General features: G+C 27.0%; 1 protein-coding gene across 1 annotated transcript; it reads left to right on the top strand.

Annotated features, from left to right (window-relative positions):
- Positions 1–1,123: 1,123 nt before the first annotated feature.
- LOC108777721 (juvenile hormone acid O-methyltransferase) lies at positions 1,124–10,728 on the top strand. Its single transcript, XM_018544678.1, has 10 exons — positions 1,124–1,380; positions 1,471–1,642; positions 2,333–2,465; positions 2,630–2,783; positions 2,936–3,114; positions 7,885–8,053; positions 8,171–8,342; positions 9,032–9,164; positions 9,278–9,425; positions 10,544–10,728. The coding sequence occupies exons 1-10, from the start codon at positions 1,194–1,196 to the stop codon at positions 10,726–10,728; spliced, it is 1,632 nt and encodes a 543-aa protein (XP_018400180.1). The 5' UTR covers positions 1,124–1,193.
- Positions 10,729–16,569: the final 5,841 nt, after the last annotated feature.

The raw sequence follows: 16,569 nt of genomic DNA, 5'->3' as shown, positions 1-16,569 counted from the left end.
AATATATTATACAATAAATAACAAAAATCTCAATTTTTTTATGTAAGTAGTTTATATATTTAAGATTATTTATATAAAGTTACACGATACATGGATCAGTCTAGAAAATATAATAAATAAAATACTTATTTGTGTGTTCAAAATTTTTGTCATCTGTGAATTGCAATACAACTTTGCATAAGTTATTTTAAATACTTATAATACTTACAAAAAAATTTAGATTTTTGTTATCATGTATTTGATTACATATGATATTTGATTATAATTTTGCATTCATCCTAATGAATTACACAATTTTCAAGACTTTTCGAATCATTTGTAAAAACTAAATATTCTAATTTCTGTAAAATTTCCGTTAAGAATTTAATCATTGTTAACATTACGAATGAATCGATCGGTATCGAAACGTTTGCTTTTCTTATTTATTGTACATTTAATATATTATATTTATGTCTTTTGAAATTTATTGTTTTTTATTTTTGCTCGTTGCCCGTTACACTTTATTAATTTTTATATATTACTGTCGAGCCTTCTCTCAATATTATTAATTTTTATTATCACTTTCTTAGGCCGTGTTCGGATATGCACTGCCACTACTGAAAATCTATAGTGCACGTTACGTATACTGTAGATTTTCAATAGTGGCAGTGCATATCCGAACACGGCCTTAATTTTGGTTTATAAAAATAAAAATAATAAATATAAAAAATATAAATGGACTACAAACATTTGTTGTTCGATAAAAACAGAATGTTGTGACATATTTTTTATGTATAACACAGTTTATTCAAAGTATAAATATTAACACATTTGTAAAAACAACTCAAGATACATTTTTAAACTGAAGCCTAATGTTTTTTTAATTACACGAATTGCTTATCAGGAGACGCCGTAGCGTCTCCGGCCATGTTCAAAAACTGCGAGACGCTATACAAGTCAGGAGACGCGTAAATTATTATGTCTTATTATGTTGTAAATTATCTTAATTATTCCAAATTAATAAATAATATTATATTTTTGAATACTGTTTTAATGTTCAAAGATAATTTTTGTCACTTTCTTTATTATAAAGCAGTCATTATTTTACCTTTTTGGTCAGGTGACTAGGTGGTAGCGTTGAGTATATAAGTTTACTGTAAGATAATATCGTAGCATATTGCGTCCAAAATTGTTATACTGAAGTTGGAACAATCATGGAGAATCCAAAAGTTTACAGTGAGTTTGATAAAGTACAAAAGAACAGAATATCATCTATAATCGAAGAATTTGGCGAAGATTTAATAAATATACATGGAAAGTGTATGGACATTGGCTGCGGTCCTGGAGATATAACGAAAGAATTTCTATTACCCTCTCTTGGCTCAAATGCACATATAATTGGTAAACGAATAATAAATTACAGAAATATAATAACAAAAAACGATGTGTGTTATAATTACATATTTAATTCAATGTTTGCATTTTGTGAAGGTACGGATATTTCGGAGAGCATGATCAAATATGCGAGTGAGACATTTACTATGAAAAAACATCTTCAATTTGAAATATTGGACATTGAAACTAAAAATTTGCCTAAGAAATATATTTCTGAATTTGATCATATATTTTCGTTTCAAACTTTGCAATGGTGCAGCGATATTCGGTAAACAATGTTATACAAAACGCAATTTAAGCTAAAATATTATTAAGCTTGATTGAATAAACTTTCTTAATAATCTTTTTATATAAAAGTAAATTAATTTTTTCTTGCAAACATATATGTATGTTTGCATATATATGTATACGCGCGTGCATCAATTTTAGAGAGAGAGTGAAACATTTCAAATAAATTTTAGAATATCATGAACTTAGATTATTTAGAATATCCTTATAAACTTATGCCTAAGATATTATTTCACACTTATGTAATCGTTTTTTATAATTTTCTTGATATTTCTATATCGTAACGATATAGTGATAATTCACTGATAATTAATGTATATAAAACGAAAATAACAATTAAAAAATTATATTATAAGAGAGGCTATTTGGGCCTACCAAGTTGTTGATCCGTTGTCCGTTATTAAAGGTCAAAACGTTTGAAATTGTTTATATTAGTTATCAAATAAAAATCATAATAATAGTACACGACAACTTGCTAAACTTAAATAGTCTCTTTGATTACACAATTTTTGAACATAATGACATTTGAAAAAAAGAACAATGAATATAAAAGAGCAAAATAGACGATTTTATCGTTTATTTTGCATGATTATATCAAAAAATATATTAATAAATGTGTTCTTTATATATATAAACATTAATTACACGTTTACCTGTTTTAATTTAACAGACAAGCCTTCGAGAATATTTATCAAATGCTAAAACCTAATGCAACTATGCTTGTGTATATAATAGCATCTCATGATTTATTTGAAGTTCTCAAATTTTTGGAGCAAGACGTCTGCTTTGCACAATATATACCTGTAACTCATAATATACACATATTAAATTATTAAATTATAATATATATTATTAAATTTTAATTACTTGATTTACCATTTTACTATTTTTATAATGTTTTATTATGTAATTTGCTATGTAATTTTTAAATTATAAATTAATAATTATTATTTTTGTATTCATGCAGAATACAATGAAAAATATTTCGCCATATCAAGAGTCAAAAAATGCTCGCAAAGAGTTAAGAGAATTACTTCAAAATATTGGATTTACAGTTCGTCATTGCAGTCTTCGGGAGATAATCTACTCCGATGAAAAACCGATGGTAGAACAATTTTTAAGTAAGTTATTTTATAAAGATGTATAAAAAATAATTTTATGTTATTATATTACTAATTCTTAAAGAATTTTTTTTCATGCTATTTTATTTATGTATATTGTAATTTAACATTGAATAATTTTATACTTATATATATATATTTTTTTTTAATAGATTCTCTAATGTGCCTCTTGACATTTCTTGAAGACATGCCATATGACCTAATGAAAAAATTCAAGAATAAACTTACATATGAATATATGAAAAGAAAGATTTTTTATAAATCAATATATAATAAGCAAGAACTTGTATTAGATCGATGTAAAGCGTTAGTAGTGTATGCACAAAAGAATGTATAATAATTACATCAAGATAAACATAAGACGACAAGATGCACTACAAAATAATAACACGTTTATATATTGTAACATTATTTTTTAAACACATTTTGCACAGAGATGTATACTAATATTATAATATTAATATTATTAATTAATAAATACTTATATTAATTTATTGAAAAATAAAGTATTAAGAATTGGACTTATTAGAATTGGAATTATTAGAATTAAATGTGAGTTTTATATCTAGATTAATATTTGTAATATTATAAAATCAAATTTTTAAGTATAGAACTTATACATAATAATCACAATATGTATGTGAGCGTATATCTTAATTTAATATTTACAAATAATTTGACAAAATATTATAATACATATATACAAGATTATTTATTTTATAAATATTCGATATGTATTTGCGAATTTGTAAAGTAACTAAAAATAATAATAAATCTCGAAATAATTCTTTCAATTACTTGCAAATAGATTTAACATTTTTATATGAAACTTATTTAAACATATTCTAGGGAAACCGATTGTCGTACGGGATTGATTGTTAAAATTATAACTCAATCAGTACATGACAGAAAAATCTCCTTTCTTAATTATTGATTCCTGATATAATAATAATTGGTTGTGAAAAATGACTTGCATCAAGAACATTGCATATATTGTTTACAACGACTTACAATTATTAGTTGCAATATCCTTGTACTCATAGAAAATAACACATTTTAGAAAATTTTTGCCACAATTAATTAATCATTATTTTAACAAAGTTTGTGAATACAATCTCTTTTATTAAAAATGGCTATGTGGAGTATATTGATCGAAATGAGATGGAATTAGGTAACAATCAATATTAAAATCTTTAGAGCAACACATTTTTAGAAAATATACTCTTATAAATATATATCATATTCTATATAGATATATACAATGCATGCTTTTTTGAAACGTCGTTTGTTTTTATCTTGTTTTATCTATGTATTGTTCTAATATATATTTATACATTTAATTACATTGTCATCGTCGTTCTTATCGGAAATAAACTGTTTCATTATTGGCTCATAACCCTTCTCATTTTACTTTTATTTAATTTATTATTTGAGCCATTCTACATTGTTTTTTTTTAAAGCGTTTTATTAAATTTTATATATTTGATATTTTCTATAGATTTATTTGGCTCTTTGCCCTTCTTAGTTTTGTATTGTTTAAAACTATATATTTGTCAGTATTACATATAAAAAAAAAATGCAAAAGTACATTTTTAAATTGATTTTAAAAAAGTAACGGAAAAGTAACGAAAAGTTATTTTTCAAGTAACGGTAACTGTAACGAGTTACTTTTAAAAAGCGATAACTGTAACTGTAACTAGTTACATTTTTTACTCGGTAACGAGTAACTGTAACTAGTTATTTTTAAAAAGTAACTTTCCATTCCCTGATATGAACATATACTCATATATATGAACAATAGATCAGGAACAAACAAAAAAGAACTCTATGTTACGCGTTATTAAAGTTAAGATAGGATACCTAAAAAGAGAAAAAAAATACTAGACAATATAAAGATTTCCTTCCTTATCTTAATCTTTATGTTACTAAAGGCTGATTAAACCTAATGCGTCTAGACCTTCCAGAGGATAGAATTATATCCTGTTAAGATAGTAGAACAGAATTGCAGAACGCTTTCGGATTGATAATTTTGCAGTTGTAAAACACCCCGCAAACATTAAAGAATCGCCCGACCACCCGGCCGCCCGTTTGATTAGATCAAGTGAAACGCTCTTTCTGGCCGCGAGGGAAGTGGAAGCGTGGTGAATGCTGTGAAAGAAGGTCACCTTGCACCTCGTATTCCTCCAATCTCTTGCGAATCCACCGGCCTATCGACTGGGCTCCTACTGCTCTATAAGGTTTCACGAATGAAATAAACAAAGAGTCACAGCCGTTAAAAAAACGAGGAAAGGTAAGTAATAGTTGGGCCCGACCCGGAACAGACGTTTTCAAGCGATCAGGGATTTTAATAAATAAACTTTATTTATTCAAGTAACGTGTTTTAAATGCCTCATCGTGTTTATAATAGATATGAAAGTTTATTTAATTGAAAAGCTACAAAATATATGTTTATGCATTAGACATAGGTTAGTAAAAATTAAAAGTTTATACTCTTTAATTTCTTAATTTAAAAGAATTATTTTATCAGTATACTGATAGATTCGAATATTAAGAAGATATTCTAAAAATATTCTAAAAGTAAAGCATTATACATTATTGTACAATTAAAATAATAAATTAAAAAAGAAGTGATTAGTTAAAAATTGCGTATGTGTTTGATCTCGATATCTGTACGTTGTATTGTCAAACAGCTATATTCAGTAAAAATCAGCGCTTAATAAGCGCTTACGCCGATTCGATCATATTAGATCTAGAGGAATAGTCCTATCTCAGCAAAGAAAATTTCTAACAGTGGAAATATCAACATTTCCCCTAAATACTGATGACGATATTCAAATATATTTGACGAGTCTCTTGGCCACATTTACAATACGCAGCTTTCATATGATATTTGGACTCTCTACCTTACTTCGGTTCGCACACTCATTACAGTATCAGATATTTGGCAAACGGCACCACGAACAGACGGCACCACGAAAAAACAAAAATCTTTAACGAAAGCCGCAATTTAATTTACTTTAAATACAAAAGCTCGTAAAAGTTATAATACAATAGCTGCAATTAATTGTTACATAAATTATATAATCGTCATACAGTATATATAAAAAGGTAAGTAATTCTTACATATATATATCGTAATATCTTTAAACAGTATTTATAAAGTTGTGTATTGCAAAAATTGAATATAAATGTTATAACTATAGTTACAGCAAACAAAATGAGAAAAATGCACTTTTCATATTAAAATTTTGCAATATAATAAATAAAATTAAAATTTTCTTTTTTTAAACAATAATTTAGTATGTTTAATTTATTCTTTATTATATTACGAATAATATACAAAAGTACTAATGTTGTGTAAGCATTTAATATTTTATGCAAATCTAATACAACGTCAACTGATTTCTGTGTGTCTCGTATATAATTTTATTATTTCGACTTTGGTTCAAGCTGTTCTCAGCCGTGTATCAGTAATAATATCAGTAAGGATAAATTGATGATTGATAAAACATTTCGTATATGTGTAAGTATGTACATATAAGTATATCAAATTATACATAATATATATATATATATATGTATTTATTTCGAATTTCAAACATTGTTATTAGTTGAGAAAATAAATTGTATTGAGCTTTTGAATTACTGTGATTGATCTCTTATAGCCCTTGTTTACACAATTATATTATTAATTTTAAGAAATACAAAAGTCCTTTGTGATTATCTATCTTTGTTATTGTATTTACATTTAAGGAAAGATGTTCATAATTAACTAAAGATTGTTTACTCAACTAAAAATAGAAGTGTGTGAAAATACTACGCTAACTTAGTTTATAATGAGAATAAAATACGAAAACGTTTACATTTTGCAACAAAAACAGATAATACAAATGTGTTTATATAAACTATTTGCGTAACTTTTACATTCTAAATTTATTTCTAAAGTTATGCTCACGTCCAGTAGGAAATAAAGCCAATAATGGTGATAGATCTTTAATGCTTAAATAATTTGATGTACACTTTTATACTATGTATCTTATATTCTGTCAAACTGTGCACCGAATTAATTTTTCGGTCTTGAAACACTTATCGACAAAACTATCACAAAAGTATCACAAATTATTATAAATTGCTTAGTAACATAATAATTTAATGCTTATAGGCATTTTAGAAGGATCTTAATAATGCTATTAATGCTAATATATATGTATTAAAATCTGTAAATAATTTATTCCGAAAAACATTCCCTCGGCTGGGAATTAAATCTGTATCTTTCTAAGATGCCTATGAGCATCAAATTATTAAATAGCTAAATAATTTAATTTATGGTGTATTACTAAGGTAGTTCTGTCGGTATAACGTTTCACGACTGAAAAATTAATTTGATGTGCAGTTTGGCAAGATTTGAGAGATATTAATAGTATTCACAACGAATTATTTAAGCACTAAAGATCTAACTTCGACAGTTATGGGCTTTATTTACTGTTGGTTGTGTATACATCTAGGGTCAAATAAGATTCTTATTATTTACATACGTTGCCCGAAATAAGACGTCTGTTTCCGTACATATATATACTGGTCATTGTAAAAACTGTTATTAAGGTCACTCGGTGGTCAGATTTAGGACTCTTGCACAGAATGCGAAATCGGGATTTGATTCCCAGCCAAGAAAATATTTTTCGCAATAAATTATTTACGGATTTTAATATGGTAGCAATTATTTAAATATTAAAACTCCAGCTTCGATCGTTATAGGATTGATTGTGTATTCACAAGTATGATCCAATAAGATTCTTATTATTTATAATTACATGTTATTAAAACATTCTGTATAGTATCTTACATAAAAATATATACATATAAAATATTATATATATGTATATGTATACGTATATGTATATATGTATTTTGACATACCTAGGCCATTAAATTGAACAATAATTTATCTTGTACTTATACTTACATTTACAAAATCTACCTTTATTATTTTAACATTTGATTGTGTTACAGATATTTCTAAAAATTTTTTAATATATTTTGTGGTTAAACAATGACGACTAATTATAATGATGCGGACAAATATTTTGATAATTTGTTCAAGTATACTTTATATAACAACTTACAAAGGAAAAAAGCATTTGATTTAATTGATGAATTTGAGGAATATCTAAAAAGTGTATCTGGAAAATGCATTGATATAGGTTGTGGACCTGGAGATATAACAAAAGATATGGTTTTACCGGCTCTTGATTCAAATGCAGTAATAATTGGTAAAAAAAAATAATTTATATAAGAACAATATATTAAAATAAATTGTTACATATGACGATTATTACTTAAAAACTGTACATAATGTAAAATTAATTCAATAATTTTATATTATACAGGTACAGATGTGTCAAAAAACATGATTGATTATGCAAATAAAAAATACAGTGTGCCGAAAAAACTCGAATATGATGTTTTAGATATACAAACTAAGAATTTGCCTACAAAATACATATCTGAATTTGATTTCGTATTTTCATTCCATGCTTTACATTGGTGTAATGACATAAAGTAAGAAAAGTTTTAATTTATTTAAAAAAGTTATTATAAATAAGCAATAATTATGCATCATAGAATGACATTAATAATGTGTATGTAATTTAAAAAATATATTATACATAACTATCTTTTATAATATCTCAAACTCTATATTATAAAATGAAACAACGACATATTTTAAAATAAATATTTATTAATTTGCAATTAATATTTCAGTATATGTTTAAAATTTTATTTAAATTAATAATTTTTATTTTTAATATTTTTCTATATTGTTGTAAATGTAAATATAGATTATAAAATAACGATTGAAATAAGTATAATAATACGCAATAAAAAGATTTTACATTTTTAGTTATAGATCGTTGGTTTAATATTGATTTATAAGTTATAAACATTTACTTCGTATTTTTTATGTTTGGTTACTACTCTACTTATAATAAACATATAATGAAAATTTGAAATAAGGTCTTACATTGTTATATTTATAATAATATATACACACACGCACACGCACAATCCGTTCAATGTTTTTGATATTAATAAGCACTTTAATTATATCAAGATAATACTGCAAAATATTTAATTGCAAATTAATTTATAAATAATTAATTTTAGACCAATAATTTACTTAATAACTTAGATTCTTAGAGAACAAATATTTTTCACAAATTAGTTTTAATTTTTTCTTTATTAAATAGACAGGCATTTGAGAATATTTATCGCATGCTTCAACCCAATGGAACTATGCTTATACTTTTTGTAGCATCTCATAATATATTTAAGGTTTTAGAAAACTTAGCATACAATGCTCGTTTTGCATCATATATAAAAGTAAATGTTTTGTTTAAGTATATTAACATTCTGAAATATTCAATTATATATTATCAATTATTTCATTTATTTTTTGTTATCATTGTTTATTATAAAATGTTATATTTATACAGGATATAAATAAGTACATTTGGCCATTTCAAAAAGCAGTCAATCCTCGCAAGGAATTAAAAAAACTGCTTGAAACTGTCGGATTTACCGTTAATCATTGCAGCCATCGAGAAACATACCATTTTGATGAAAATCCGGATAGATTTTTTGGTAATTTTATTAAAACAAATATATAAAAGTTAAACTTTTAGAGAAATTATAACTATATAGTGTGTTAACTATAATATTTAATATTTAATATTATATATGTGTGTTCAGAAATTAGCGACTCGAAATATTGAATAAAGAATTGTTTCCGAAAAATTAAGTAAAAATGAAGTTATTTATAAACTTCGTTCTAAGCAAAATAGAAATTCTGAGATATAAAGGATATATGATTAATTAATTAAATAGCTAATTAATTAAATAGATTTTACGTTTAGAAGGTCATCTGTGAATATTAGTAAACGCATTAAAGCGCGCGTTTATTAACATTCTTTAATACCACTGCATACAACTTATCATGTGACTATTTAAGCATAGTTTGTAATTAACCATAAAAATTTTATTAATTCAAAAATTATTACTTAAAATAGAAATTTACAAATAATCTTTTTATGCTATATACTCAATTTTTCGTGTAGTATCTTGCTGTAATATTTTATGTTGCGAATGTCAGAACATTTTGTATAATTATTAGGTATAATGTAATTTTTAACTCTTTTCAATTTATTAATTTAGTTTTATTTAATTAATTAATTTAATTTAATCCTAACATTAAATTATATTATTAAGATTACATTATTAGATTACATATTATTGAGTAAACAATATCAAATCTTATTAGACCGTGAAACTAAATACCGATGAGAACATGCCGTAACGATTAAGCTGGATCTTGGATACTTCTAATATATAATTTTGTGTATATACTACGTATAGATTCTTAAATGCGCGTCGAAATTTTTTTCAGACTTATATACACCGCAAACACAAATAAACTACCTCAGTACTATCACGAGTTAAATTGACTAACAACTTAACAATTTTGATGCTCATATAAGCACGTTGGATTTTAATAATGTTGAATGACATATAAAAAATTAGTAAATAATTAATGTATATTGTGAAAAATATTACCTTGGCCGAAAATCGAACTCGAATCCATGCGAGATTAAAAATCTACATATGAAATATACATTATATATTAGAAGCATCCAAGATTCAGCTTGATCGTTACATGTTCTCATAAGTATTACTGAGTAAATTATTTGGTACAATTTTTACAGCCTCTATTGTGTCCTTCCTTGATTTCATTGAAGATATGCCACGCAATAAGAAAGAAGAATTTAAAAAAGGATTTGCGCGGAAATATGCAGAAACACATATTATCTGTAAACAAAAAAAGAATCAGAACACTGTATTAGACGCATATCGTGTACTAACGGTTTTTGCTCAAAAGCGTATGCCATAAATATGTGTACACATTATTCACACTTTAAATAATTATTTTAATTATATATTTAATTCATGTGTGTGTATGTGTGTGTGCAATTCTCGATAAAATTATCCATAATAAAATTTAAAAAATGTATTGTATGAGACGTTTACAATGTATTAAAAATTGCAATTAGCATATGTAATAATTGCGTGCACACATTATTCGTTTCGAATAAATGTTTTAATTAAATAATTTATATAACTTTATGGAATTATCTCAGATTATCTTATAACTGTCTAAATATTCGATTAAAAAGCTACGCTGTTACTGAGAAGATATGATAAATTCATCAAAATGCATTCCTTCTGACAATTTATTGTAAAATATGTATTCCAATTGTAAAAATCTGATAAATATAATTTAAAAATATACAAACATCAATCAGTTCTAAAGGTACAACAAAAAACATTATTTTATTAACTTCTAAATGCAAAACTATAAAAATAATTAGTGAGATAAAATAATTGTAAAAAAAAATAAAATACAAAGTGTTATAAAGATATAAATATTTCACAAAGTGTTATTAATAATATTTTCTGAGCCTTTTAAATCATTGTAAAATGAAATAATTATGTATGTTTGCACACACGCGCGCGTATATTAAAAGATAATAACTTATTAGAAACTTAACCATAGTTTCAATGAATGGTTATTTGTTTGAAGAACAAAAGAAAGTTATTAGGATAAAAGAGAAAAAGAGACTTTAGGGTTTAGAATTTAAACTATATCTATTACTTTTAGTCAATTTTGATTGATATTTGGCATAAGGCCCGTTTTTTACAAAAGAATTCTTTAAACTTCGGTGCACATTAATATAATAATTTGAAGTAAAAAGAGAATAATAGCTTTTTTCATTCAACTTATATCACGTGCACTAGTTTAGAAAATTTATCGATAAAGACTAGTTTTATATTCTCTGTTCACATTTTCGTCTTTATTACAATATCAGATATTAGATTGTCATAGTTTCGAATGATACTACAAAAAGAAAATGGATCTTAAACAAAAATAACAATTATTTAATTTATTTCAAATATAAAAAGAAATAAAAAATTGTCTTTGACGAAAAGAAAACACGACAGACAAAACGAGAAATTGTCTGATCATCTAAGAATATTATGATATTATTGAGAATAGTAAATCTTCGAGAGAGAAAGAGAGAGAGAGAGAGAGAGAGAGAGAGAGAGAGAGAGAGAGAGAGGGAGAGAGGATGAGCTGGAATTAATTGCAGGACCGATTGCAAGCAATTTACGACACTGATTGCAGCCGAGATGAGAGAACCATCTTAGGAAAATCTTTCGAACGGTGCAAGAGAAGGAAAACGGTGTCACTATCTTTCTTTCTCGTATCTTGCCTCTTCTCTTCTTTGAAGCGCGGATTTGAATCTACGTTTTACAGCGCAATTAATTCCCCAAGGAGAGTTGCATTTCTTGCTCCGTCGAGGCAAGGAAAGAGATTTGTGAACGGCAAGATTTCCGAAGTCCCGTAGGAACTTGGCAACCGGACAGAGACGAGGCGAGTGCAAGGAAGGGAAAGAAATCTGAGAAGGGATAGAATCACGGGGTTGCTGAGGGAATAGACCGACAAGGAGATGGCAAATCATTTCTATGGAGTTAAGGGATACACAATTTTTCCGCGATGGCATTAACGACGACCGATAAACGCCTCGCTTTATCTCTGTAGAGTCCTGTAACGTTAATGATTTAAGATAAGTTTCCTGTATAAACAGAATTAATTTTTCTGGAATTGGAAAGAAGTGATACTTATTATAAATACATAAATGATGAGTTTGTCAGCGATCGAAAAATACCTATGACGAAAGGTGCACTTTCTTTACATGAAAATATATGTAAATTTTTGTTACTTACATAAAATTAGAAATAATTAAAAGTAAATGCATTTGTATCAGTGTATCATTCTTGATAAAATTGAATTTTATACGTTTTGTGAAATAAATTCGGTTAATTTATAAGCAATTGAAATTAAAGCAGTATATGTGATCAAGAATTATCTTTGATTATTAATTTATCATTTATTTCTATAAATATGTTTTATAATATCATTTTCCTTAAATGTAATTTATATTAATAAAACGAATTAATTTTTAATGTAATAAAAAATCAAATTGTACATAAGTTATTTACTAATATAATTAATTAGGAAAAGTTTATATTTTCTTTGTTGAGATGTAACAAAAATACACATATATACTTAGGAATATTATTTTTAGAGATAATACGAGTAATTAAAAACTGATTACTTAATAGATTATCTCGTACTCCTTACAATACTTAAATAGATAAATAATACCTAATAGATAAATAACAATCAAATACAGTATATTTTAAATCTTACTTAATTTTGTTTATTATATACATATTAACATTATATATGAATACAAAATTTAAAACTAATTTTCTTAATAAGAAATAATATCTAGCACATCATCATGTGTTTTCTTTATACACTGGCCCTTTTGCTTCAACGTTGAATAACTCGATGAAAAAAAATCGTACGTAGCTTTGTAAAAAATCAAATTAAAGGTAAAGATTCGCTCTTTCGAATCATGTAAATCGCATTTATGTACAATTTTTAGTCCGCCCCGTGGAACTCCGCAAATTTCGTAAAAAATGTTGAGATTCAATATATCTTCATTTATGATTGTGTAACTTCATAAAATCTCCGTGAGACCATTTTTTTCAAGTAGCGATCTGAAAAGTAAAGATTTCAAGCTGTAAAATGCTTTTTTAAACATCTCGATGCGACGATTTTTGACGAAGTTATTCTATCTTAAAATTTGTCTATTTTTGCAGAACGAAACAGGTGTTGAGTTAATTTTGTTGGTCAGAGTATAGTTTTACTTAATTTTTATATACACACTTCTTTTCTAAAATTTAAAATATATGGATAATTCTTTTCGTAATTCTAACGACTAATAGTAAGTAAAGTTATAGAATTTCACGACAAGCTGAATGCAAAAAAATTCTTATTTATTGAATTTTCTTGCAGGGAGATTGCAGGAAAAACATGATTATGGCAAGAGTCTCATAATCTAGACTACCTTCTATGTACGAAATTGAGCGTGTCGAAGGGATTAAATCATTCAATTGCGACACTTGCCGTTTTCATGCTAAGTATTTCATACGAGTGTTACGGTTTCCTCGTGGCGATTTCTGTGTGTGTATAATTTGCAATTCAGAAGATTTCTATATCCGCGCGCGGATTCACCGGAGATCTGTACTGGGGAGTGCGACGCCTTGAAGTCTGCCTTTTGCCAAGCTCACGTCGCAGCTTCAGGGACAAACGGGATGTGTATGGGACGCGTCGCCAAAGGAACTTCTTATTTGTGCGAGGAGAAGTGCCGCCGACGGAGCCGCTTTTCTTGCCCGCTAGGGAAATCCGATACGAAGTCTATCCATGTATATTTGAAGACCTGCGGCATTACTTGACGCTCGGCAGAGCATGTTGCTCGCAAAGCGGACAGAACTCACTCGACCTCTTTACAGCTCTTCGACTTGCAGTCTGCCTAAGATTTTGATCGGTTTGCGATATGATAAGTATATAAATTTTGTGGGATGAAACGCACAATCTATACATTGGTTTATGTACTTTGAGGAGGGAAAAGACAAGTGCATGGCAAGTTGATTACGTTGATCTTGTTGAAGTCTTCAATTTGATGTATGTTTTAAGAAAGAAAACAACTATGTATTCATTTAAATAAGAATGACTATCACACATTAAATTAAAATAATATTTATAAAATATTTTATCTCTTGCTAGAAGTGGAGATGAGATTTTTAAAATATTATAATATATGGCATTACATCTTTATATATAATACACATCAGAGTATAAACAATGCGATTTGTTGTGTGTTATCTCTAATTTAAAATTTTCATAAAGTTTTCTGAGTTTGAAGATTCACTACCAGTCATCAAATTTGTGAAATATATCAAATAAAACTCAGAAAAAGTTTAAAAGATAAAGAAAGTCAAAAAGAAGAATAGTTTAGCAAAGAAAAATCTTAGAATATTGTGTATAATTTTTTCTAATTGTTATTTACATTAAAAAATGTTTCTGCTTTAACATTTCAAGAATTAATACTTATATTTCAAGAATTATTAGTTATAATTATAATAAATTAATTATATAAAATATTATTCTATATTGATTTTCACACAGGTATTCTTGTCGCGTCTATAATTCACCTGTCCATTCTAGCAAAGGACATTTTCCGGTAAAATCTTTCGTTAACAAACTTTTTTCTTCATCCTCTATCATATGATAAGATAAATATCCTTCTGTTAAGCATGTTCGTCGTTGCTTAATTAAAAATGTTATCTATTATGATCGGATAGGCAAGATGTAAGATCTCTCCAGTAAGAACCCCTTATGTCATTTGTCAAACGTTGCAGGAGTTCACGGAGATTACCAAATGAAACTAATTAAGAAGATAACGAAAGATTGTATCTCACGCTCCCCATTACACATTGTCCTGATGAATTACGTCTTTCTTCAAAATGGCTGTGTGCATTCGTTACACCCTGCCATTTTTTCAGAAGGCTGCGCGGAGTAATATTTAATCCTGTCTTATCTATCTATTTCAAATGTATTTTTTAGTCTACTCTTACCTCATCTCCATACACTTTTTACGTAGTTATATAGTTCAGCTTAAATTACTTAATTTCTTTTTCGAGAAACTGAGTTATTAATTTCTGTCTTAATATAATATTTTGATTTAATAATTTTTTCTTAAATGACAACTTAATTTGTGATTAAACTCAATTAAAGTATTCATATTGTTTCAAATAATTTGCAAAATAAAAAATTTTATTACTAATTTATGTCTGTTATTTCAGAGAAGATTTATTTTATCGCTTTAAATATGTAGAACGATAATTTAATACTTTTTCTATATTAATGTGTCACGTAAATCACAAGTGATCTATATGTGGCTGGATTTTTTATTTTTTATAATAATACTTTTGTAATTTTTTAACTATTATGAAATATGTTATTTAACAAATATAACAAATGCAAACAAAAATACCAAACATAGAGATCAAGTCATTTAAAATTGACTTGGAACGTGTTACGAATAATAAAAATTTTAATAATATTGATTTTGTAATATTTTTTTTGTCAATTTAACATACAAAAAATGCTAAATAAATGTTATTGCTGGAATGTATAATATATGCTATAATAAAATAATTCTACTTACAATTAAAAATATTATATCAGGTTTTTTCATTAAACCTTATTTTACTGTAAACTTTAATTAGACTAATTATCCATTACAAACGATACACAAAGATTGTTAATAGACAGTTGCATTTAAACAATATTTATTTACGCATCGAAATCTTAATTAAGCTTATGTTAAGGCGAAGTCTAACCGGAAACGTTGCTGAAGTCACATGCACCTTCAAAGTTCCCCATGAGAAACCACTCCCGATAGCTCTACGCGCGTCGCGTGCAGCTACAGCAAACCCGCGCCAAACTTTCCACCGTGCGGTGTGGCTGTTTACACGAATCCGATTTAATCGAATTCGCCTAATTCAGCGGCGCGTCCTCGAAATTCCAAGTCGATCCTGACGAAGCCGGCTGCAACGAAGGCAGCAATCTCTCCGTGTCGCTCGACCCGTTGCCGCAGTTTGCCGAACAACGAAGATTGGCTGGTTCGAGCAAATTTAGCGGGGGTCAAATTTGCATGTTGTGGACTTAGGTCCGAGAGACGCGTAGAGACAGAGAATAAGAGAAAGAGAAAGATAGATAGAGGGAAGAGAGAGAGAGAGAGAGAGAGAGAGAGAG

This window comes from Cyphomyrmex costatus, unplaced genomic scaffold (assembly GCF_001594065.2).
Source record: "Cyphomyrmex costatus isolate MS0001 unplaced genomic scaffold, Ccosl1.0 scaffold116, whole genome shotgun sequence".
Classification (NCBI taxonomy): Eukaryota; Metazoa; Arthropoda; class Insecta; order Hymenoptera; family Formicidae; genus Cyphomyrmex; species Cyphomyrmex costatus.
The sequence above is the reverse complement of the archived record's forward strand: the minus strand, read 5'-3'. Positions and strand labels throughout refer to the sequence as shown.

What these genes read in the sequence shown, in the direction of transcription:
- LOC108777721 (XM_018544678.1), top strand. Translation starts at nt 1,194, where the DNA reads ATGGAGAATCCAAAAGTTTACAGTGAGTTTGATAAAGTACAAAAGAAC. An exon ending in TAGTGTATGCACAAAAGAAT is followed by an intron (nt 3,115 to 7,884) that starts GTATAATAATTA and finishes AATTTGTTCAAG; the next exon opens with TATACTTTATATAACAACTT. An exon ending in TTCAAATGCAGTAATAATTG is followed by an intron (nt 8,054 to 8,170) that starts GTAAAAAAAAAT and finishes TATATTATACAG; the next exon opens with GTACAGATGTGTCAAAAAAC.